At 40.8% G+C, this 22,940-nt stretch overlaps 1 protein-coding gene across 4 annotated transcripts; it reads left to right on the plus strand.

The window, feature by feature from the left end:
• Window positions 1-311: 311 nt before the first annotated feature.
• On the plus strand, window positions 312-22,580 carry tbc1d30 (TBC1 domain family, member 30). 4 transcript variants are annotated; one of them, XM_073481026.1, is made up of 15 exons: window positions 312-983; window positions 4,697-4,861; window positions 12,614-12,675; window positions 12,785-12,850; window positions 13,505-13,630; window positions 14,543-14,728; window positions 14,817-14,886; window positions 15,232-15,330; window positions 15,562-15,730; window positions 15,915-16,020; window positions 16,116-16,222; window positions 16,547-16,686; window positions 17,866-18,087; window positions 18,432-18,518; window positions 20,329-22,580. In XM_073481026.1, exons 1-15 carry the CDS (start codon window positions 485-487, stop codon window positions 21,510-21,512), a joined length of 3,288 nt encoding a protein of 1,095 aa, XP_073337127.1. In that variant the 5' UTR covers window positions 312-484; the 3' UTR covers window positions 21,513-22,580. The 4 variants fall into 4 exon arrangements, with proteins under 4 accessions (XP_073337127.1, XP_073337128.1, XP_073337129.1 ...); XM_073481027.1 differs by lacking the exon at window positions 18,432-18,518; XM_073481028.1 differs by lacking the exons at window positions 312-983; window positions 4,697-4,861 and adding an exon at window positions 8,695-8,857.
• Window positions 22,581-22,940: the final 360 nt, after the last annotated feature.

Raw genomic sequence — 22,940 nt, forward strand, 5'->3', positions numbered from 1 at the left:
AGCCTGTCAGTGTGAGTTTATTGTTGTTTGTGTGTTATTTCGCGTTGTTTACATTAAATCATGCTAAATGTTGCTAATGTAAACTACAAAACCCATCTCCTAGCATAGCCGTCAAACGCGGAAGCTGATTGGTCGATACACATTCGGCTCCTCCGTGATTGGTCAACCCCCAGGTGTTGCACCTGTCGCGCGCCCTGAAGAAAAGTTGGCAGCCGTTGAGAAGTTGAGCGGAGTGGGCCGGCCCATTGTTCGTCCAGAGAGGAGGGGGGGCGGGAAGGTCGGATACGGAAACTTCGGGAAGGAAATCAAAAGCCCGTCGGACGTGTTCACCTTTTCTGAGGAGAGGAATGGAGCGCTCCAGGAACTCTATCCTCCTCGGAGAAAACTTTACAGCTAATTAACCTGGAAAAATGTCAACACGGACGCGAAGAGCAATTACAGCCACTCAGATTTAATTCAACATAGTTTACAGTTAGTGTAAAAAATGGCGTCGGAGGTGGAATTAAACGGGAATGAACTTCTGGAAGTGGACATATGCGACCGCGGTGTGTGCTCCGAGGAAGAGAGCGGCGTTTTTGTCAGCCCCGCCGCCGCCCTCCAGGATGATTTCTCCGGCTTCCAGCAGTGGACGAGCCCCGCGGCCGAGTCACCTAGTGACACATCATCACCTCCGGGACCGCGGGTTCACCGAGCTCCGCCCGGCACCGCCAGCCAGAGGACCAGCACGGCCGGGGACAGCGACTCGGACTCCCCGGGAGATGGAGTGAAAGTCCCGAGGAGCTCCATCGTGGACTGTCTGCTGGTGGAGCTGTACGACACGTACAGCGGAGGCAGCAGGAGGAATGTGGACAGCTGGGACAGCTCCACGGAGGCGTCCGGGTCCGATGCCTTCCTGGGCCGCAGCAACTCCGGGTCCGGCTTCCTCCAGGAGCTCCAGGAGAAACACACCAGGAGGCATCAGATGAACTACCTGGCCCAGAAAGGTGAGGGGTGTGTGGACAGGTGTTTGTGTTTTCCAGGTCCCAAGTTCAGCTCTTCATTTAATGAATTTGGCAGATGTTTACCCACATTATAATGTAAAAATATTACGTTATATAGATATTTAAACTATGCCCAAGAGCCTTATATTGGTCTAATTTACTTGAGGCATAGTTTTGAAAATCTAATTGAACATTTTAATGATATATAATCTGTTTATGAATCTATAAATATCAGGTTTTTTTCATCAGGAATATGTAAAAATGATGATAAGTATAATAGACCACAAATCCTGAACATTAGAGCAATAATACATGTGCAGACATTGATACAGGGCTGTGTTTTTCTGCTGTTCATTATTTGATTGCACTTGGTACAAAAGATCCTTTGTACATGTTCAAGTTACCTGCTCTGTGGCAACCATTATGGTTATTAAAGGAAGTCCACGTCTTATTTTTTAAGGAATCCACTTGTTGTAGAAACCGATGAGTCAAGTTCCAGGTCAGTTTTTTCCATTTAGGTTGAAATAAATTGTGGTCATTGCTTCAGTGATTGCAGCAGGACTGAGGGTAAAACGTGGCTGCCATGCTGCTGTTGCATGAAATAGGTTCAGAAACTACATTAGAGTGTCCAGATGCCTAAAATCATTCACAACTAACTATGTTTACCCTGGCCAATGGATTCATCGTGGGTAAACAAGGCCCCCCTGTGGCCAGAGGAGCTGCATGTACTAAACAAGTTGTCAGTGTGCTGTAATTTAAATGAAGACAAACATTTACTGTGTTCCTATTTACAATCATTTACATAATGTGTTTAGAAATTAAATGAAATGTATAACTGGATGCACTCAAAGTTAAAAGGTAGGCACACCAGTGCAACCAGTGGAAAAAACTCAGTCTGGAGCCCTGCAGTATTGATTATTGGATATTGGGACAAATGTTCATCAGTATACAAATGTAAACTGAGGGATGCATTGATCCGACATTTTACCTCTCAATACAGACTCTACTGATACTCAGGATACAGGCTGATACTGAATACCAAATGCTGAATAATGTTGCTACATGGATCTCACTGGTGTGTATATATATGTAAATCGGACAATATTATGCACCAGAAATCGCTGCTGGCCTGCCGTGACTAAACAAATGTAAATCATAGCACTGGAATTAAAAATTAAACACAGAATTTTATTAGAAAATTGGCAAAGAAACAGTATTTAACATGCATTTATCACGTCTTGGTAATCCCTGGTCTGCTTTAAAGGTCGGTTTAGAGGCTGATGCATCCGTAGAAAAGATAATTAATCAGTGTTGAATAATTTCGTAGTAGCCACAGAGGTAATAACTGATCCACTTATTTAATTACAGTGTGTTTACATGTACATTTACAGCAGTGATTTTGATTCAGGTCATTTTAGAGATAAGAGAATTTAATTGGATGAGACTCGAATGCTGCATAATGAATCTGAGTCATTCTGGTAGGTTTTTACGTCGTCTGTTTTTCAAGACATGTAGCAAAACAAGATCTGACTGTAATCAGATATCAGGAGAAGCCAAACTGGCCGCAACAATTAGTTTCACATGACTGACAGGTCGCCTCCCAGTATGCGGACCTTCACACACTCAGATACAGAGGCTGATAAGTGTGTTGACAGCTTATTTAATACTCCTCAGTGTGTGTTGCCGCGGAGTCCTGAAAGGCATGTCTCTGTGAGTGCCACGCCGCCATTGTCTCCTCTGGTGAAGTGCAATCCAACAGTAAACACAGGCCGGCCCGTGAGTTCACTGTTTGCCCACGACAAGTTAAACAATGCAGAGAGCTGCCACTCAGGAAGAGGAAATGATTATGATAGTGCCTCCAAGAAGAGCTAGAACACGTGAATACTCTTAGGGTTTAATGGCCCTTTCTATAGTGATGACTGGTCAGCAGTGTGAAATAACAAAGTAAGGAAGCTTCTTAGTGTTCTGAAAGCAATTAAGTGTCTCTGAGGCGGACCCTGCCACCTACTGAAATCATTTTGTTTGGGTGTCGTCTGTTGGTGACCAACAGACGACACCCAAACAAAATGATTTTCATTATTAATTAATCTGTAATATGTTTTGATTAATTGTTTAGTCTTTAGAGGTCCAGAGTGTAGGATATCGAGGGAGTTAGGGGCAGTAATGATGTTTTCATTAGTGTATAATCACCTGAAACCAAGAAACATTGTGTTTTAGTTAGCTGACAATGAGCCTTTTGTATCTACAGAGGGAGCAGGTCCAACATGTTGCACCACTTGTCACTTTTTTAGCGACCACTGTAGGGGGAGGGGGAGATGAGGAGGGTTCAGTTGCTGCAATCTGCAACCTCACCACTAGATGCCACTAAATCCTACACACTGGACCTTTAAAAAAAATTAAAACTATGACATGCTCATGCAAAGAGATTGCTTGGGCAGTTTTCTTAATTTTACCTATTTGACAGTGATCTGAAGGTATATAAAAATATAAAAATAAGGAAACTGGTCTTCTCATCTTTTTGAAAGCTGTAATGAGCAAATATTTGGTGTTTTCACTTGAGAGCAAGTGTAATGGGTCAAAGGATAGATATACAGTATTTGATTTTGATTAACCGAGACAATTTTGTGTTATTATTGGTCCCATTTTTATGCTGTTCTGCTTTAAAGTTTGAGTCATTGCTTCTGTAGTTAAGTTGTCCCACAAGGATCAGAGGTCAAAATTAGAGCTGCAGCGACTAATCGATTAGTTGTCAACTATTAAATTAATCACCATCTATTCTGATAGGTCAAAATTCTCTGATTTCAGCTTCTCAACTGTGATTATTTTCTGGTTTCTTTCCTCCTCTGAATATATTTGTGTTGAGGGCAAAACAAGACATTTGAGGACGTCATCTTGAGCTTTGGGAAACACTGATCCACATTTTGCACCATTTATAGACATTTTATAGACCAAACAACTAATCAGTTAATGGAGAACATAATTGACAATGAAAAAAGTCGTTAGTTACTCAAAATATCACCATAATTTGTCTCAGTCCCTCAGGTCTGTTTATGCCTCAGATCTGTGTCACCTTCAGCTGAAAGTCAGATTTCACATTAGACGGGAGGTGTGTGTGTGTTTATGTGGGGCGGTGTTCTGGTTTTCATTTCTTCTTTGCCTGCAGCATGGAAACAGACAGATGACTGTGATATTCTGATCCAACAGTGGACTGCAGACGTCACATGTTGTTTCAAACTATATCAAACACCTTTATATTTTAAAACCACCTGCATCTCTGTGCCGTGAGTCTGAAATAAATGTGAAAGACAGGAAGATGTAGGGCTATTTCAAATAGATACCATGAAGAAGTTAAATTCATAACACTTAACTTCCTAATTTGGGGATTACAAACATTGTTTTGAACTTTTTCTTGTCACAGAAAAAATGTTGGCGCTCAAATTTACCTGACATGTGTAATTAGTTGCATTTGTTTTATTAATATTTACTGGAATAAAATAATCCCATACACCCACAAGCAAGTGGTGAATTTCTGTGCTTGTGAGAGAGTCTGACATCCATTTTTTTAAGCATGTTCATGAGGAATTTTTGAGTGGGAAAATGGTTTCTGGGATTTCATACTTGTCTCAGACATTCAGCCATTTACATTAGATTTTGACGGTCGTCCAAACATGTCCAAAAAACTAAACTTAAATGTTTCTGCATGTTTGCTTTTTCAGCCCCGGAGGAGCTGCAGTCAATCATCCAGGAGGTCAAATATCGTACAGGCCTGCAGTCAGCCAAGCTGATCCGCCAGCTGAGGAGACGGGACCGACTTTGCCACAAACTGCAGAAGAACTACGACATCATCACAGCTTGTCTTCAGGCTGTCTCACAAAAACGGCGTAAGAATACACAATTCTTCCTTTACTTTACACCTTAAAAATAAAGAGATGATTGTTTCATGAAGGGTGAAATCATTTGTAAGGTGCTGTAAGTTAACAGGTTTGTACACATGTTGTATCGTGTCCCAGTAGTCATATCACATGTAGTATGAAAATAGCTCTCCATTTTACATAATGAACTGTGACACAGACCCACTGCACGTGAGTACGGAGGAATCACATGTTCATTTCCATATCCCAATCTCCCTGCTGCTACTCCAGCCCGTCCTGTAAAGTCATTTACTTCGACTGACTGATCTGTTATGTAAGAGGTGTTTAGAAACATTGCTTACAACGGTGATTTTTCCAACAGAGATTATGAATCAAACCTTGTTCTATACATGAAATTAAATATTAAACATCTGACTATACTTATCTTATCAGTATCTTTGTTAGTCCACCTCCAGGAATTTTTTATTTCTTCTTGTTCCGACAGTTGAATGTGTTGAATGATGTATGTGCAGAGTCTGTTTTCACATTCATTCCTCTGGTTTTAAGAGACTGGGTCGACCGATAGGGCCAATACCAATTATTAGAAATCAAGGAGACCGATATTTATTTGCAGTAAAAATGAATACTTGAAAATGAAAGAAAATCTACATTTTGAACAACCAGTGATGGAATAAAGTACAATTTACTCAAGTACTGTTCTTAAGTACACTTTTGAGGTACTTTACTTGAGTATTTCCATTTTCTGCTACTTCATACTTCCTCTCCACTGCATTTATTTGATAAATATAGTTACTAGTTACTTTGCAGATTCAGATTATTTAGTGTTTATAGGCTGTTAATTGTGACGTGTTACCAATCAGACATTGGGTGAGACGACGTTGCTTCAGAGCACACGATAATCGGTTTACCCTGGCCCTCGAGCATGATTTGTTACTTCACAAATAGTTTGGAGGCCAATCCTGGTCCAATATTCAGCATACACAAGTGTGATGTGGAAACTTGAGAATGGACTCAACAGTGAAGAAGAAGACGTCTCCTGCGAAGTAATTAGACCTGAAATGAAATGACGCAATGAGGGAGAAGGAGTAGATGTCATTTCCAGGATTTTAACAAGCTAATAGACCTTATTTGAGAATTATTTCATTTACTAAAACATTTGCAGTAAATTGTCAGCAGTCACTTACAGTACAAAGGTTGACATCTTCTTGACATTAGCTTCCTCACACAATCAGCCTTGTAATCTCATAATGAAGGTAAAGCTTCAGTTTTTGTGGTTGATTGTTTTGTAACTCCTTCCTTTACCTAATTTAAAGTTTTTCAGGTCTGTGTGGTTATTTTCTTTGTTTGACTGTTTTTGTTTCTGTCAACATGCAGCACGATGGCTTACAGAGAGGTAGGGTGTTCAAGAGTGGATGAGGTTTTTAGTGCCAGTATTTCACACAGTAGTAGTACTGTCAGTTACTCAGCAGCAGGGAACATTAAAGCAACACTGTGGAACCAACATGGCTGCTTTCTTTGCATGTTATCCACCTGGAAGGTGACACACAGCGTGCTAAACAATAAACTCCAGTCACTGACTATGATTATCCAAGCAGCTGCCAGCATCAATATTTTATTGCTTTCTTATATTGAGTGACGTCAACATTTAAACATCATGATAAATGTCTATTTGTTCCTCAATGGCTAAAAGAAATTGACAAGCCATAAATACCCTTATTACTTGATATTTGATGTTAAGCTACATTAATTGAAGCATAAATGTTGTTGATTTTTGTCTGGCTTATACAAGTTTTCAATGTTTTTGAGTGTACAATTTTTCAGTATATGTGTGAGAGCATCATGTGCAGTTAACATTAACCCAGATCAGAGTTATTAGTTGTTTTTTTTATTTAGTTTTTAATGTTTTGTTTTCAGTTCAGTTTGGTTGCAGTTAGTTTGCAGAGGGGGTTTGCTCGTTAAAATTCAGTTTTTATCATCTAAAATGTTCAGTTTTAGATGATTTTTTCTTAGTTTTTGTATTAGTTTGTATTAATAATGTGAAGTAAACTCATTATGTCTACAGTATTATTGATCGGTATCTATCAAAGGAATTGCAGCTACTGTACAGCAACACATACATGTTACAGTAACCTGAGATGGAGTGAGTACACTTCGTTTCATTATGTGGAACAAATGAGAGCAGTCATCTAATTAAAAACACCCAGAGACATAATCATAAGTCGTGATGGTTCTGGAAAATTATCATCAAAGCCGTTTTCTAATCGTCACCCCGACTGTTTGCAGATATGAATTCAGAACGTCATTAACACTGGATGTATTTTCCATCCAGGAAGCACTTACCGCACCTGTAAGACTGACTCATGCTGTCATGCATCATTGATTCATACTGCAAATGTCATTTCTTTAATTGCCCTCCATTTTTCTAGCAGGCCGTTTGAAGTAGGTGAACATGCAGATTTATTTCCAACCCTCCTGTTTTACTGGGAGTCCAGTTTCCTCCCGGGTCACAATTATCCCGTATTTCTCCTGATTTATGAAACATTTTCACACTATTCTAGTCATCGTAACATGTTTCTGGCTCTGAACATTGTGTAGTGTGTTGTACTGTTGCGCCTCGTCCTCCTCAGTGAGTGAGAGACGGACAGAGAAATGGAGAGGAGAAAGAATATTTAAACACATTTCAGACGCCCTGGAGGAAAGAAATCCTGTTTCTTGCAGGAAGTTTTGAAGGAAAGGGGCTGTAAAATCTGCTACGTCCGCTTTTCTGTCAGTCACGAGGGCACTGCGTCAATCCCCATCAAGAGAGTTCAGTTCTTCTTCTTTGCACATCCCTCCTCAGTTTGGTCAAAGCAGACACAATCAGGGTGATTAATGAGTCATAATTTATTTTACCTGGATCCTCCACACCAGTGACAACAGCAGATGAAGTGTCTTCAATAATTTGTACATCAGTGTTGGACTCAGGGCCTTCGTCATGTTTCCTCCTCTGGTTAGCCACCCTAGAGGGCACTTCATCATGTTTAATCTACCATAGGGGCATAAAATCAGTTCCTTTATAGTGTTATTTTGAACATTGGTCAGCAGGGGGTGGTCCTTGCTGTCCCAACACATTTTGCAGTAGATACTTAAGAAATAAAATCTTTCATTCGCTGCATGTGAAACCATTTTCCACAAGTTTGTTCACCATTAAACAGACTGTTAGTAGATTACCAGTACCTTTTTTGACAGATGTCCAAATCCATTTTTTCCATTCAGGGTATGAGTGATTTTTTTTTTTTGGGTGGGTTAAGGAAACAAAAAATCCACCCCAGCTCTCTCTTTTCACGTTATGTCCTCCCCTCCTCTCCTCCTCCTCCTCCACCACCTCCTCCACCATTACCTCATCCTCCTCCTATCCCCTCCTCCCCACGTGTCCCTCCATCCTACCGCATCCCTCCATCCTTGTGACGCCGAACCGGAGGAGGATGAGGAGGTGTGCAGCAGCAGCAGCAGCAGCAGCAGCACAACAGAGAGGAACAAACCGCTGTTTCCTCCTCAACCGGGCGGCTATTTTTGACATTTTCCATATTTAATGTGGACGTTTGTGTCGCTTGAACGAGGCTCCCTGGATGCTTCGGTACCGCTGAGGGATCTGGTGTTTCTTCAGGCGTAAATCAGGAAGCGATCACCGGAAGAGATTTTTGAAACACGGTAATCGATTCATTTTTAAGGGGAAGCGTTTAGAGGAAACATCTGCGCCTCTGTCTCATCGGGATGAACCCGACATCTCCGAGGGCGACCTAGAGGAGGATTAATCGAAGCGGGACCAGACGATGAGCTGATCGACTCGGTTCTCAGTCGGGATGAGGCAGGAGCGGCTCTCCGCCGCCGGCAGGAGGCCGAGGGCGGGCGTGAAGCAGCGGCAGCAGGGCTCGGGAGGGGTCGGGAACATCATCAGCAACGTGCTGAAGAAACGCAACGGGATCTCCAGGAGCGCACCGCGGCTGCTCTGCACCTTAGAGCCAGGTGACACACATGTCCCGGTCCGACACTGATCAGTAGATCCACAGGGAATGATCGTCATTTAATCTAAAACAACATCTGGAAACAATGTAGATTTTATTCTTCTTAATATGGAGGTTTACTGTGCGCATACTGTGTCTGCAGCCTGCTGTTTTTATTCTAATATTTTCCTTTATACTCTCATTTTCTGTTTTATTTACTGATTGACAGGCCAGCTGTTATTTATAGCGAATTTCATTTTATGCTGCAACTTTATGCACAAAAAAATGACAACTATATTGTTATATTTCAGCAATTTAGATTGTTTAAATAAGGATGATTATTTTCATGAATTATTTTCGTAGAAAAAATGTAGATGTGTGCTGTGATGTGATGTATACGCTGGCCGATATTATCACCCGATATTGGCACACCTGTCACAGATGTATCGGTATCGGTGTATATGTTGTGCTGATATGGAAATATTCTTTATAATGAATATAATGCAGAAACATGGTCCTATAGATCCTGTTTGTAAGAACAGTTTTTTTTTATTCTCATCCCCAACTTGTCAAATAATGATGCATTGGGATTGTAGGTCGGGCCGGCCACATTTGATGGATCATGCCAAAAAATGTGTGTTAATATATTCTGTGTATATAAAAATATCAGCTGACATATCGATATGGATCGCCCCCGAAAATCCAGTATCAGTCGGGCTCTATTGTTGAATAATCTTTAGACTATTTTCTCCACTGATTGATTAGTTTGGTGAATAAGATATCAGAAGAAATATTGAAAAATGTTGATCATTGTTTCTCAAAAAAGGCCAAGATGTCGTCCTAAAACATCTTGGTTGTGTCCACAACGCAAAGATTTTCAGTTTACTGTCACAGAGGAAGAAAGTAATCTGAAATATTCACATTTAAGAAGCTTGAATCAGAGAATTTTGACTTCTTTATCTTTTAAAAAACGACTTAAACTGATTCACCGATTGCTCCAGTCAGCTGTTGTAACTGTCAGGTGGTAAATTTCTTTTCTTTTGCTGCCTTATAAATATTTTCTTGTATGAATCTTATTGGCGACAAAGCGGCGATCCAGTTTTCCCAAAAGACCCTCCAAGTGTCAGATGAGCTCATTTCCAACAGAGCAGGTGTTGAACCTGACTGAACAACAGCTCTGAGCTCAGAATCGAATCATGAAGAGCGTACAGGGCTGCTTTCATAAATCTAATCATGTATCACACTGAGCAAATAACTGAGAACAGATCAGTTTTCAGTCCTCACTCCATTTGTGGATGGACGCCCCTGATGTACGAGACACAGCCAGCAGAAACACCCAGATGTCTTTGTGTAGTTCTGCTGGGAGGTGTTCACTTTGAGTCAGGGCGGTGTCTGGATTATCTGCTAATGCCGAGATATTTGCACCGAATCTGACTGTCGGCACTTAAACGACTTCATGACATCGCAACAAAGCTCGAATCTAAAGAGTAATATTAGAGGAAAGAGTCCCTGACTTCCTACCTTCTGTCCTCGCTTCCTTACTTCTAGTTTCCTTCCTCGCTTAGTTTCATACTCCCCAATTCTCTTTTCTCTCCTCCGTTCTTTGTTTGCTTGTTTGTTTCTTCATTTTTTTTGTTTCTTTGTTTCTGTTTTTGTTTCTTTGTTTGTTTGTTTGTTTTTGTCTTTGTCTTTGTTTGTTTGTTTGTTTTGTCTGTTCTTTTCTTTCGTTCTTTCTTTCTTTCTTTCTTTCTTTCCTTTATTTCTTGATTTCTTTCATTTGTTTGTTTGTTTCTTCATTTTTTTGTTTCTTTGTTTCTGTTTTTGTTTGTTTGTTTGTTTGTTTGTTTTGTCTGTTCTTTTCTTTCTTTCTTTCTTTCTCCTTCCCTTTATTTCTTGATTTCTTTCATTTGTCTGTTTGTTTCTTTTGTTTGTTTCTTTCATGGAAAGTAACTAAGTTGGCTACATTTACTCAAGCACTGTACTTATATTATTACAATTTAAGAATAAATAAAGATAGCCTAACTTTATAATTATAATCCATTAATATAAAACAAATCATTCATTTGTTCTTTATATATAAAGCATACTTTAAAGTATATTTTAATGGTAATACTTTGTACTCAAGTATAAAGCAGGTTTTTTTTCTTTACTTGTTACAAAGTATTTTCACACTGCGGTATAACTACTTCTACTATTTACCCCTTAATTTCCTTCCTTCCTTCCCTCCCTGCCTCCTCTCTCCTCTCTCTACACCCTCTAACTGGGTTAATTTCAATTAAAACAGTGAGGAGATTAAATTATCTGCTATTAACGTGAGAGTGTCGCCTCCGGTCCTCCCTAACATCGCTCTGTGTCGGTGTAATCTGTGACAGGGAAGTAGGAGGGTTTTCATGTTAATCCTCTCCCAGAGCTCTCAGAGGAAACGTTCGTCCAGTATGGCGCAGGACAGCGCGACAGAGGCGGAGCAAGCAGGTTAAACTCACATCTTGTTTTATTTTAGGGACTTTTATTGTCGTGAAAATGTGTTGTAGTGCGATCGGCTGCTGTTTGAGAGGCAGAGAAATCCCCCAGAGACTCAGCTGGAGGGAGGAAGGAAGGGAGGGAGGAGGGGGAGTAATGGCCGCTGGCGGAGCTGTTGGCCCGGAGCCGGAACACGTCAGGACCTTCCCTCTTAACTTCAGATCAAACTTTCATTTCCGTTTGATCCTCGGGGAGGAGGAGGTTTAGTCTACTGTGCTAAATATCCTGTAAAGATGTTCGTGTGTGTGCGTGTGAAGAGATTTGAGACGGTTTCCGGTGAAGCGGAGATTGAACCGCGGATTCAGCACCACGCGGAAATGGACAGCGACTCTTCCGTGACGCGTCTCCGCACCAAACTCCATTCAAAAAACTATTAATTTAACGTGGAAATTATCGTTTAAATCACTTGATTTTTCTCATAAGATCGACGTATACATGTATTTTATGAGCTTAGTGTGCGGGTCAAAAACACATAACTTCCGGTGTTTCGTTCTTTCTTGTCTGACCTTTTTATTTGTTTGGACTCAATTTAAAATGCTTTAAGTGACTTCTAAACTCCTTTATGACTTGGAACATGATTTTTTTTTGTATATTTCAATAGTTTTTAAATAATATAGATAGCTTTTGTAAACATTGCACACTGAGTATTGTGTTTTATTATATATGACATGTATTTTGTAGCTTTTATTGTGCAATATTGGTGTTTTTAGTGGCTTATTTTCTAGTTCTTTGTGCGTAGTATAGATTTGTATCAGTGTGTCTGTTGAGTGTTGGACAGCTTGTGTGGTTGTGGTATTGTCTGACTAAAAATGTATCTGTGAGTCAGAGCCACATATTCAAATACAGTAAATAACCTTTACAGACTGGCAATTTGAAAGACTTATAGAAATAAGATGTACTTACTGGCCTAACTTGGTAGCTGTTGTCAGTTTACACACAGTTGCCAGTTCAACAGGTCTAATACAACAAAGCTGCGATCAGTCCTCCTTTCATGAAGGTTATAATGTTCAATTCTTGTTGAGATTGTCTTAGAGGAGTTAAATTCAACCTTATGATCATTTTGAAGGCTGCATACATTTACTGATACTTTGATCTTTCATAATATCTGGTCAGCTAAAAGATGCTGTTTTATGAACAGACTGAGTCCATTGAACCCTGAGTATCTCCTTAATATTTCCTCTAAGTAGTTTTGGAACAATGATAGTCGCCTAGATGTGTTTCTAGATGAGTCTGACGAGATGTCTCTGTTTATTTGTAGGAGTTGACACGAGGCTGAAGTTTACTATTGAACCATCGCTGGGGAAGAATGGATTCCAGCAGGTAAACACTCACCAACAAATCTGTTAAATGTGCTTGTGAATGTGTTTGAGTGTGAGACTGTAGTTAATTCAAAGAGTAAATAAAACGGTGTGTGTTTTCTTCCCTACAGTGGTACGACGCCCTGAAGGCAGTGGCAAGACTCCCAACTGGGATCCCAAAGGAATGGAGGAAGAGGGTGTGTAACTTAAATAAGTATTTTAAAATATGGCATTGTTGAGTCAATTATATTTTTTCGAATGTAGTAACTTGCTGTACTAATGCTGTAGTTGTTTATTTAGTAGCCTCATTGAAGCCTTATAATTGCTGCATGTTCGGAAAACATCTGTATAAACTCTGAGTCATAACCCTCAGGTGTTACTTCTGTCTGGGTCGCAAATATCTTCCATATAAAAAGACATTTTGACAAATAGGACTTGATGAATTTCTCCTTTGTGTTTGTCTGTTTTTGAACCCAGAGGGTATTTAGTAAAAGAAAGTTGTGACCCAGTTGTGCTATTACAAGAAAATTCTGTTTATCTTTATTATTGTCAACCTGAAAGCAGAGTTTTGCAGTATTAAGAGAGACAGCACAGAGCAGAAGGAGCAATAACATGCACAGGCACTTTGTCTATAATGCTCTGTTTATCTCACATCACAACTTCATCTCCTGGGAGAAGAGAGCCGGGAAAAGGAAGCGATTACTTTCATCTTGTCAGAGGAGATGAACAATGAAATCTCTCTCCTGCACTTATGAAACAAATTGAATCACGGCGAACAGCCTGATGAGGTGAAATAGGAAAGTTCAAATATTTGTTCGTGTTACTCAGTGGGGATTGTTGTCTCTCTGCAGGTTTGGCTAACGTTAGCAGACCAGTACCTCCACAGTATCTCCATCGACTGGGACAAGACGCTTCGCTTCGCCTTTAACGAGCGCAGCAACCCGGACGATGACTCCCTCGGCATTCAAATCGTCAAGGTAATCGCATTGAGTTCTTATGTTGGGGGGTTGACATTGAGATGAATGTGTTTGTACAGTCTGTGTATGCAGGGGGTTTGTGAGCATGCCTGTTTTTATATGTGTGTATGCTGAGTTAGCAGCACAGTGCCCGGCGGTGAAGCCTCAGCATTTTTACACAGGACAGAGAGACGGAAGGCATGGAAGCCATTTGAGGCGTAACATAGAGACTGTTCAGGGTCACCGAGGTCATTACTTTGGTACATTGTTAGTGCTGTAGCCTGTTAAGAATGATATTTTTGCAAACACTGTTGAATTAGCCGGAATAACATACTGTGTCTGGCAAATTAAAAAAATGACATGAGAGCAGCAGAGTTTCTTTGTTTTGCTCTTGATCTTGGTCCACTTACTCTTTTTTTATTTGAACTTTTTTCCCACATTTCACAGTCTTTATCGGCAAATATGATGCCTCGGTAACTGAGCAATCTCCGTTCACTAATGAAGACAGTAAGATTTGTATGGAGGCCCAAGAATAGGCATGAAATGGACCTTGAGTTAAGATTGTTTGTCAGACTTATTGTTTGTCAGACATTTCCAAGAAGAAGCATGGTAAGATGGACACAATACAAAAAGACTACTCAGATTTAACAGCCATCATTAATCACACTCAGTATATAAGAGCATGACTGTGAGGAGCAGTGTCCGGTAGAGGATGTTTGCTTATGACTGTGCGTCAGAGAAAGAAACGACTGCCTCACGGTGACTCATATTCACCCGAGTCATGATTGTTTCCGTCAACAGGACAAAGTCTGATCATCAGCTTCTCTGTTTGTTCTCTTCTCTGTCCTAAATGCACAAGTTCATCATTAATTTATCCAGTTAATGTGCTGACTTATTAAAAAATAATCCACTGTGCATCCTCCTAATGCCCAGGACCTGCACAGGACCGGCTGCAGTTCTTACTGCGGTCAGGAGGGGGAGCAGGACAGGGTGGTGCTGAAGAGGGTGCTGCTGGCCTACGCCCGCTGGAATAAAGCTGTGGGCTACTGCCAGGGATTCAACGTACTGGCTGCACTCATACTGGAAGTTACTGAAGGCAATGAGAGCGATGCACTGAAGGTAAAATGCAGATTTATATTTATGCTTTATGAAAATGCTGCTCTGTGCTTTTCTACTTCACTTTCTTTTTCTGCTCCTCTGTTTTCAGGTGATGATCTATCTGATTGACAAAGTGCTGCCTGAGAGCTATTTTGCCAACAACCTGCGAGCATTGTCAGGTAAACACAATGACACACATACAAGCCGATTTATTGTGAAACTGAAGACGGTCCTGAAAAATGATTAAAGAAAAAGATAAACTAAAAGTTATATAAATTTTATACAAAATAAGTAAAGAATTAGTCGTCTATTTCCAGTAAAAAATACAGTCTTGACATTTGCAGAGCTAAAAAGGTTGATAAATGTGTGGATGTTGTGGTCTTGAACATTTAATTTCGTACTGAAACATCTACAGCACCAACAGATTTCCGACCAGACCACCATCAGATTATTTTCATGATGAATCTTCCAACCAACAAAGCTACATGGCATGATTAAAAATCTGTATTGTCTCCTTCTGTCAGTGGACATGGCGGTGTTCAGAGACCTGCTGCGTCTGAAGCTGCCCAGACTGTCGCAGCATCTCCACCACCTTCAGAAAGCTGCCAACAGAGAAGCTGGAGGTACAAAGCTGAGTGTTTGTTTTACAAAAATCTTACCTGCTATAAATATTCAAACAAAATCCTGATGCCTCTTTAACTGTTAAATGATCCTGGTGTTATTGTGAGCGTAAGTAAAAGAAAATAACACCGTCTGTCTGTCATTTGCTTGTTTTACCTTTTACGCAGAGCCAAAGAATCTGCAATTGTTATTTGTGCTTTATTATAGTAACACCTGTGTCTGTTTCCTCTCAGGCAGCTACGAGCCTCCGCTGACCAACGTGTTCACTATGCAGTGGTTCCTCACCATGTTCGCCACCTGCCTGCCGGCGCCCACCGTGCTGAAGATCTGGGACTCGGTTTTCTTCGAGGGCTCGGAGGTGCTGTTCAGAGTCGCCCTTGCCATCTGGGAGAGGCTGGGAGAGTGAGTGGAGCTTTACTTACAGAAATAAGGATTCATCTTGTGTGTCCAAAAGTGGGAGTTTATGATTTAAAGCTAGTCAAATCAGAGAATCCATCAATAACCTCTCTGATGTTTGATTATTGGAAAGCTATAATGAATATCTAAATTTTACATATTTCCTTCTCTACATCCTCTCTCTGTGCAGGAGGATCGAATACTGTCAGACAGCAGATGAGTTTTACAGCACGATGGGCTGTCTCACTCAGGAGATGCTGGAGCACAGCCTCATCGATCACACTGAGCTCATGCAGGTACGAGATAAACAAAACCCTTCTCAACAAGTTAACCTCTGGATATAAAATATGTTCTATTAATCTGTTTGCTCTCTGTCCTCTGCGTCTATCAGGAGGTTTATTCCATGGCAGTGTTTCCTTTCCCTCAACTGGCGGAGCTGAGAGAGAAATACACCTACAACATCACTCCGTTCCCTACCTCAGTCAAATCCAACGGAAGGTTTGTTCCAGACATAGACATTTTCTTTAGTTTCACTAGTTTTTCACGTGAAGTGGCAAAAGTCTTGGTGTTTTCAGAAACACTGATATTAAATTTTAAACTAGACTTTTTCTTGTACAAATGAAATCTTGCCTCTTGTACAAATACAAATACAGATTGTTTTATATGTAGTATATCAGGGTTATTATAGTTCTGCATGTTTAATTATTTTTGTTTTTGTTTTTAGACCGCCACATTGCATGGTTTAACTCGTCACGTCATGAATCTTTGCTCTGACCAGGGCTTTATAGTGGTGATGATAATAATGTTATTCTCTTATTCTAGTGGTGGTCTTGGCAGCTGGGAGAGCGACGATGATGCCGACATGGACGATGAGGACTCTGTGGTGACGGCGCTCGGTTGCCTGGGTCCCCTGGGAGGCCTCCTGGCCCCCGAGCTGCAGAGATACCAAAAGCATCTCAAAGGTCGGTGCAGCCGCATGAGTTACGACACAGGATTTTTACTGGCAGCCAGTGGAGAGTGTACAGAGACGGCAGCCAAAACTAATGGCCCAAATCCTCGTGTTTGGCCTTGATTTGACTCCAATTACAAACCGTCTCTGATCTGTTTCCTCCAGACAAATCTGCACTTCCCGCTCCTTCAGCGGCTCCTCCAAAGATGAAAAAAAAAGGCAAACAGCCGGAGGGATTTAGTTAAAAACATTGGTTAAGATCTGAGGCCGTAGTCGTCACTCTCCAGAGAGATTTTGGAAATGACTTCAGAGGAATGAGTGCTTCATTTAACCTCACAAGTAGATCTCAGTGCAGCCGAGTTGACCTGGTTTTAAGGGAAACGTGGCTCATTCTGAAGAGAAAGTGCAGCATCAATAAATCATTCTTAGAAAACAGTTTAATTACAGTAAACAAACTACAGCACCAGCTGCTGCAGGCCTCTGCAGAGTATTTTACACTGTGCTACAAAATGAGGAAAAGCTTCTGCAAAAAAGTTGCTTCAACACACTGAGCTTTTTCTGCAAAGTAAATGTCAAACACATCTCAACAAAATGCTCTTTTTTTCTTGTCTTCAAAGGCTGTTTTGGTCCAAAAGCACAATGTTTATCATGTCACCACTGTCAAAAAACAAGAAGGGCTGAGTCAGCTTGCTAGGATGTTTTCATCCAGATCCAAAGTCTGGAAAGAAAATTGTAACTTTACACCAAATGCATTTCAGTGGTCTGCAAAACAGGCTCAGTCCTGTACAGTATGTATTTCGAGCAACATTTGTTCTTTAATATATAAAATAAATACAATATCAACTCTCTAAATTCTGTCGTCATCCTCCTCAGATACCATCAAGAGGATTTTTAAAATGTAGCACTTAATTTTGTGTATCTTGAGCGGTCAGCTGGTCTTGATTAAAGGGGATAAAAGTAAAACTGGGTGAGCAAATACGTCAGAAAAGAAGCTTAGAAAGACCTAAAAAAGGCACAGTAGATTTGTGTATTTTGCTGGAACCAAAGCCCTCGTCTCTAATCTTTGAATCTCTCGATTACTTCTGTCAATCTGAGTGTCTGAAAGCTAAAATCACTTTAATGGAAAAGCAAAAAAAAAGAGTTTGATGTTCGGATAAATAACATCAGTGTTTCTTCTTCTTTCGATCTCCAGACCAGCGAGGGGAGCAGGGGAACATCGCTGAGTTGAGCCCAGGAGCGGTGGGAGCTGGAGGGGCAGGAGGTGGAGGAGGGGGTGCCAGGGCGGAGCATCAAGCAGCAATCAACAGCATGATGATGGAGAGAATGAGCACCGACATCTACGCCCTGAAAAAGCAATACGCTCGCATCAAACGGCGGCAGCAGCAACAGGCTATGCAACTTTACATACGCACAGGTAATAACAGTCAGAATCACTGTTTATCCATGATGGTCAATTCCCACTGTTTAGTTAAACTCTTCCTGCTTTCCTGTTCCCTGTTTTCACATTAATATCAGTGGAGAAATAGTTTCAGTTTTATTAGAAAACTGTTGTTTTAGGACAGTTGTTGCCAATACTGGGGCATCTTAAGGGTGGGCCAAGGATGCAGCAAAATCAGTTTTTAGCTTCTCCAGCAGGCTAACATCAATGTTAGCTTCAAAAACAAAGAAAGCACTGATGAGGCTCTACCTGGGTAGAAAGACATAAACACATGCACACAGCAGAAAGTCAGATGTTTGATGATGATGTGTGACTCACAGGACCTGGACCTGAAGTGGCCACAACTTCGAAGGTTCCTCAGGAGGGTCTCAACAATCAGAGCGACAGTACCGACCACCACACTGACGGTACTGGTGTTAAACCAAAGGATCATCTGAAACTGGGTGTTCTGGGGCTGATCTGAGGGTCTTTAATGATTCAGTCATGTTTGATATAAAGTAATTGAATAATTGACGGAGAATTATAGACTATGATCAACGTGTTTGGTATAAAGGGAATACTGAAGCTGGGACGACTGGTGATGGTTCTGTTCTGGTTGCAGGTGGTATATGCACAATTGAAGTCAATAAACCAGCTGTATTATATATATACTTATTTGGAGACAACTGTCACTACTGCACATGAGACAAGTCTTCATATGCCTTCAGTAAATCTGTTTTTTCCATAGCTTAATCATCAGTTAAAATGCCATAAAATTACAATATAATCACAGTTTTTCACTTGTAATGCTCCTTTAATGCACCAGTAACTCTGTAGAGCATCAGTTCATGTCTCATTTAACAAACCCTGAGGATATCTGCAGCAGTGACAGATGTCTCCAATTAAACATGATTTGGGGAATGATTCGTGGTTCTTCGGGTGAATGCTGGAGGTTTTTTCTGGTCTGGGCGAACTCTTTTTACTAACCTCTGTCGCTCCTCCCCTCTAACATATGATGTGAGGGGCTTGTATAACAGTATTACAGTGTGAGCTGATGTTTTTTCTCTTTCAGATTCAAACATCTGTGCACACACACACTTAAACACACTCACACTGCACTCTAATCATCACTCATAAACACACTGTAAAGCTCAGTAATCAGCTTTTATAACGACATGTTTACATTAACATGGTTTACTGACATTGGGAAAAGGCCAAATACTGTATGTTACTGCACATATTATATAACAGGAGTTCAGTTAATATGCAGTTGACCCGTTGTCCAGAATACTGTACTTTGGATAAATCCCCTCGACGAAAAAACAAAAACTTTGGACGCCCTCTGGTGTCTGATGGAGGTTTAAACCTTTTGGCAACAGCTGCTCTGAACAGCTGACGGAGTTTGTAATGATCAAATTTACATGATCAAACCGTTATTAACCAGAAATGGTTGCTGATATAATTTGTCAATCAGAAAAAAAGCAATCTCAGTTTTATAGTAAAGTAATTAGAGTAATTTTTCATGGATTGTTTGTTTAGTGAAATAATTATTTCCTTGTTTCGGCGCCTCTAATTTGATGATTTAGTTTCACAACACTATAAATCAAATATGTTTTTTAATGTCAGATAAAATAGCGTTATTTTGGTAACTTATAGATATTTGTCAATATGTTTAACATTCATAGATTAATTGAGTGATTATAAAGAAATAATAAACATATAAAGTAATAAACATCTGGCCTTAGATTAAATGTAATAAAAGATGTATTGATAGGTTGTTAGTTTAGTTAGCTAACAAAAACATTTCTTTTTCAGGATAAATTAGCTTTTTTCAAGGTACAACATGGATAAAAAACACAATTCATTACGTCACAGTAACCTCAGTTCAATGCAAATCTATCTTACTGTAGGAATCGCTTAAAAACAACCTACACACGTGAAACAACTATCTCAAATGTCTCTTATTCTAGGCTCATTGTAGGAAATAATGCAACTTCAAATCAAGTAAAAACAAAGAATACAAGGTTTTATAACAGGTTAAGAAAATCTGCCAGTGGAACAAGTTAAAATGGTCTCAAAAAAAGTCCCTATATCTCACTGAAATGTTAATTTCTAGGTGATTATCTTATAATAAGTGTAATGAGATATCTTGACAAGAAATTAGACAAATATACTTGGTAAGATTTTGAGTTATTGTTAGCCTGTTTTAATGTGTTTTTTCTGTCACCTTCCCTCCAGACAAGTGTCCCGCCACCCGTGTCCTGGCCTCCCAGCTCAACCCTTCCAGCACAGTAATCAACCACCTCCTTCTGGGTCGGAAACCACGAGGAGGAGGCTCCAGACTCTCGTCCACAAGCACATCCACAATACCAGGGTCCGGACCCGCTTCTCTGTCCCAGAGTCAAGGCTCCCCGGCCAGGCAGCGCTGTGGCTCGCTGCCCTCCAACAGCACTGGATCTCCGGGGAGCTCCGGAGGAGGCACGGGGTCCCCCTGGCGTGCTCACGTCCGGGTACATCGGAGGAACATAGCACGGGCCAGAGCACAGCTGGGCTTTGGAGATTCAGAGGAGAGGGAAGATGAGGACGAGGAGGAGGAGGAAGGATCTGAAAAATTGGAGGATGAAGAGAAGATTGAGGAAAATGATGATGAGGAGCTGAAAGAAAGGAGTGACTCTGTGTCTTCATCTGCTGATCCCTCTGGCTCTGAAGAGGCTCCAGAGGTCGCAGGTGAGACAAAAGAAGCAGAGGTTGCAGAGGTTGTGATGCAGCTGGATTCTCTGGATCTAGAGGACGAATCAGATCTGACCGCCACCAACAACGCAAACCCAGATACACAACCAGAGTCTAAACCTGTCCCCCAAGTCCCTCTACTCCCTCCTCCGCCTTCTTCAAACAGACACAGAGAGTCTGATTCCTCAGGATCAGAAAGACACTATCCCTCCATCGCTTTACCTCCACCTCACCACGCCTTTAACATCCCTTCTTCCTCACCTTCCATCTCTCCGGTCCCTACATCGGCTTCTCTTGGTCCGTCCTCCTCGTCCTCTCCTTCACCACCCTCCACCCCGACCCCTCTCTCCACATCCTGCCTTCCTTCATCCCTTTCAGCTAACGGCCTCTCCTCTCTCCCCTCGTCCTCCACCTTTTACAAAACTCCCTCCCCGTCCACTCCCTCACTCTCCTCTCTCTCTTCGTTGTCCGGCTCTCACATGTCCTCCTCACCATCAACCCCGGCGTTCCCGTCCACCACCAAACAGCAAGTCTATTCCCCGTTCCCTAGCGTGAAGCAGCCCAGGAAATCGGCAGCGGCAAGAAATCTCGGTCTCTACGGTCCGACATCCAGAACACCCATGGTTCACTTCCCACAGCTCAGCCGCAACCTCAACCGTAGTAGCGGCGTTGGCACCACCGGGAGGCGATGAAAACACTCCAGAAACTGATGCTAGAAACACATCATAACCACACCGTGTTGCCTCCTGCATACCGACAAAACAACCCATATCTTATTTGAAGTAGATTGAAAGTTCTAGAAATGTAAAGTTCAGATTATTGATGTTGAAATGTGACGATAGTGGTTCACCTGAGAAAAATTCACAAGCTATTACAGACAAACCTTTAAGAGCTAGTTTGAAGGACATTTTCTCATGTTGTGTCCAGTTTTTCATCCAGCTCAGCTAAAGCTAACACAGGACTATTACGGTGTCAAGCCCTTTACAGTGGCCTATGCAGGATGGATACATGATAAAAAAAATAAAACATAAAACATCACATGTGAGCTGTGTTTTTAGGACTCTACATTGGATTTGTGCTGGACATATGTGTCTCTTCAATGAGAAAAGGATTCTCCGGACTCATATGGACCATATGATGAACTCCTCTGTTTCCTATGAGATTACACAACAGCCACCCAGCTGTTTCTACGCCAAGTATTTGAAAAAAACAACTACAACAAACAAAAGAAACCTTAGAACTGCTGTAAATGAAGAATCATAAAAACTAAGTGTGTGTGCGTGCCCCCCAAAAAACTCCCCAGTCTTCAAATGTGTGACGTCCTGAAGCACTTAACTTTTTTTTTTTTTGTTCTGTCTGATGGTGAAATCATTCTGTATGTGCACTCTCTGTCTGTAACTTGACTGTTGAACACAATGAATGTAATATCTTGGTAAATAATGAAGTAAGTATGCGTGAATGGGCCAAGTTTTGTTTTTTCCCTTTGGGGTGTCAATAATTAGTAAGGAATGTTACTTAAGTAAATCACATTGGTAGCTGTGTTCACATGAAATAAACCAGCACAGCACTTAAAAGGACATCTCAATGTGGATTTCAAGTGTGTATTCAGTATATGTCCAACCACACCGAAAGCATTTTTACTTGGAAACTTACCACAAAGCTGCTCCCTCTCACTGGTCAGTCACATCATGTCCTGGATAGACAACAACATCCTCTCATTGGAAATGAATAAATAAATAAAGCAGCTGCTGTATAATGTTTCCTTGTTTTTATATTTGAGACTTTTGCACTGATCATTATATACAGAAATCAACCTTGAGCATCAATTATTCTAAAGCCATCTACAAGCCGACTTCGACCGATGGTGAAAGCTGTTTTGAACACTTCAACAATAGCATTGTAAAGACTATGGAAGCACAAAAGAAAATAAAGATGAGATCTAATATGAACTAACATAATTGTGTTAAAAAGTCAAAATTATAAAATGTACCTTTATTCATCCCCCCTAGGAGAAATTCAAATGAGGTAAAATTTATAATTAGGATTTTAAAAAGTCGAAATTATGAGAAAGTCAAAATTATTAACTAATACAGATGGAATTATGAGATAAAATAGTCAAA

Source organism: Pagrus major, chromosome 14 (assembly GCF_040436345.1).
Source record: "Pagrus major chromosome 14, Pma_NU_1.0".
NCBI classification, from domain to species: Eukaryota; Metazoa; Chordata; class Actinopteri; order Spariformes; family Sparidae; genus Pagrus; species Pagrus major.

Bases quoted from the DNA above. Each gene is read 5' to 3' on its own strand.
- tbc1d30 (XM_073481026.1), top strand. From the start codon at position 485: ATGGCGTCGGAGGTGGAATTAAACGGGAATGAACTTCTGGAAGTGGAC. The intron at 12,851-13,504 runs GTGTGTAACTTA...GTCTCTCTGCAG, and splicing joins CAAAGGAATGGAGGAAGAGG to GTTTGGCTAACGTTAGCAGA. The intron at 15,331-15,561 runs GTACAAAGCTGA...GTTTCCTCTCAG, and splicing joins TGCCAACAGAGAAGCTGGAG to GCAGCTACGAGCCTCCGCTG.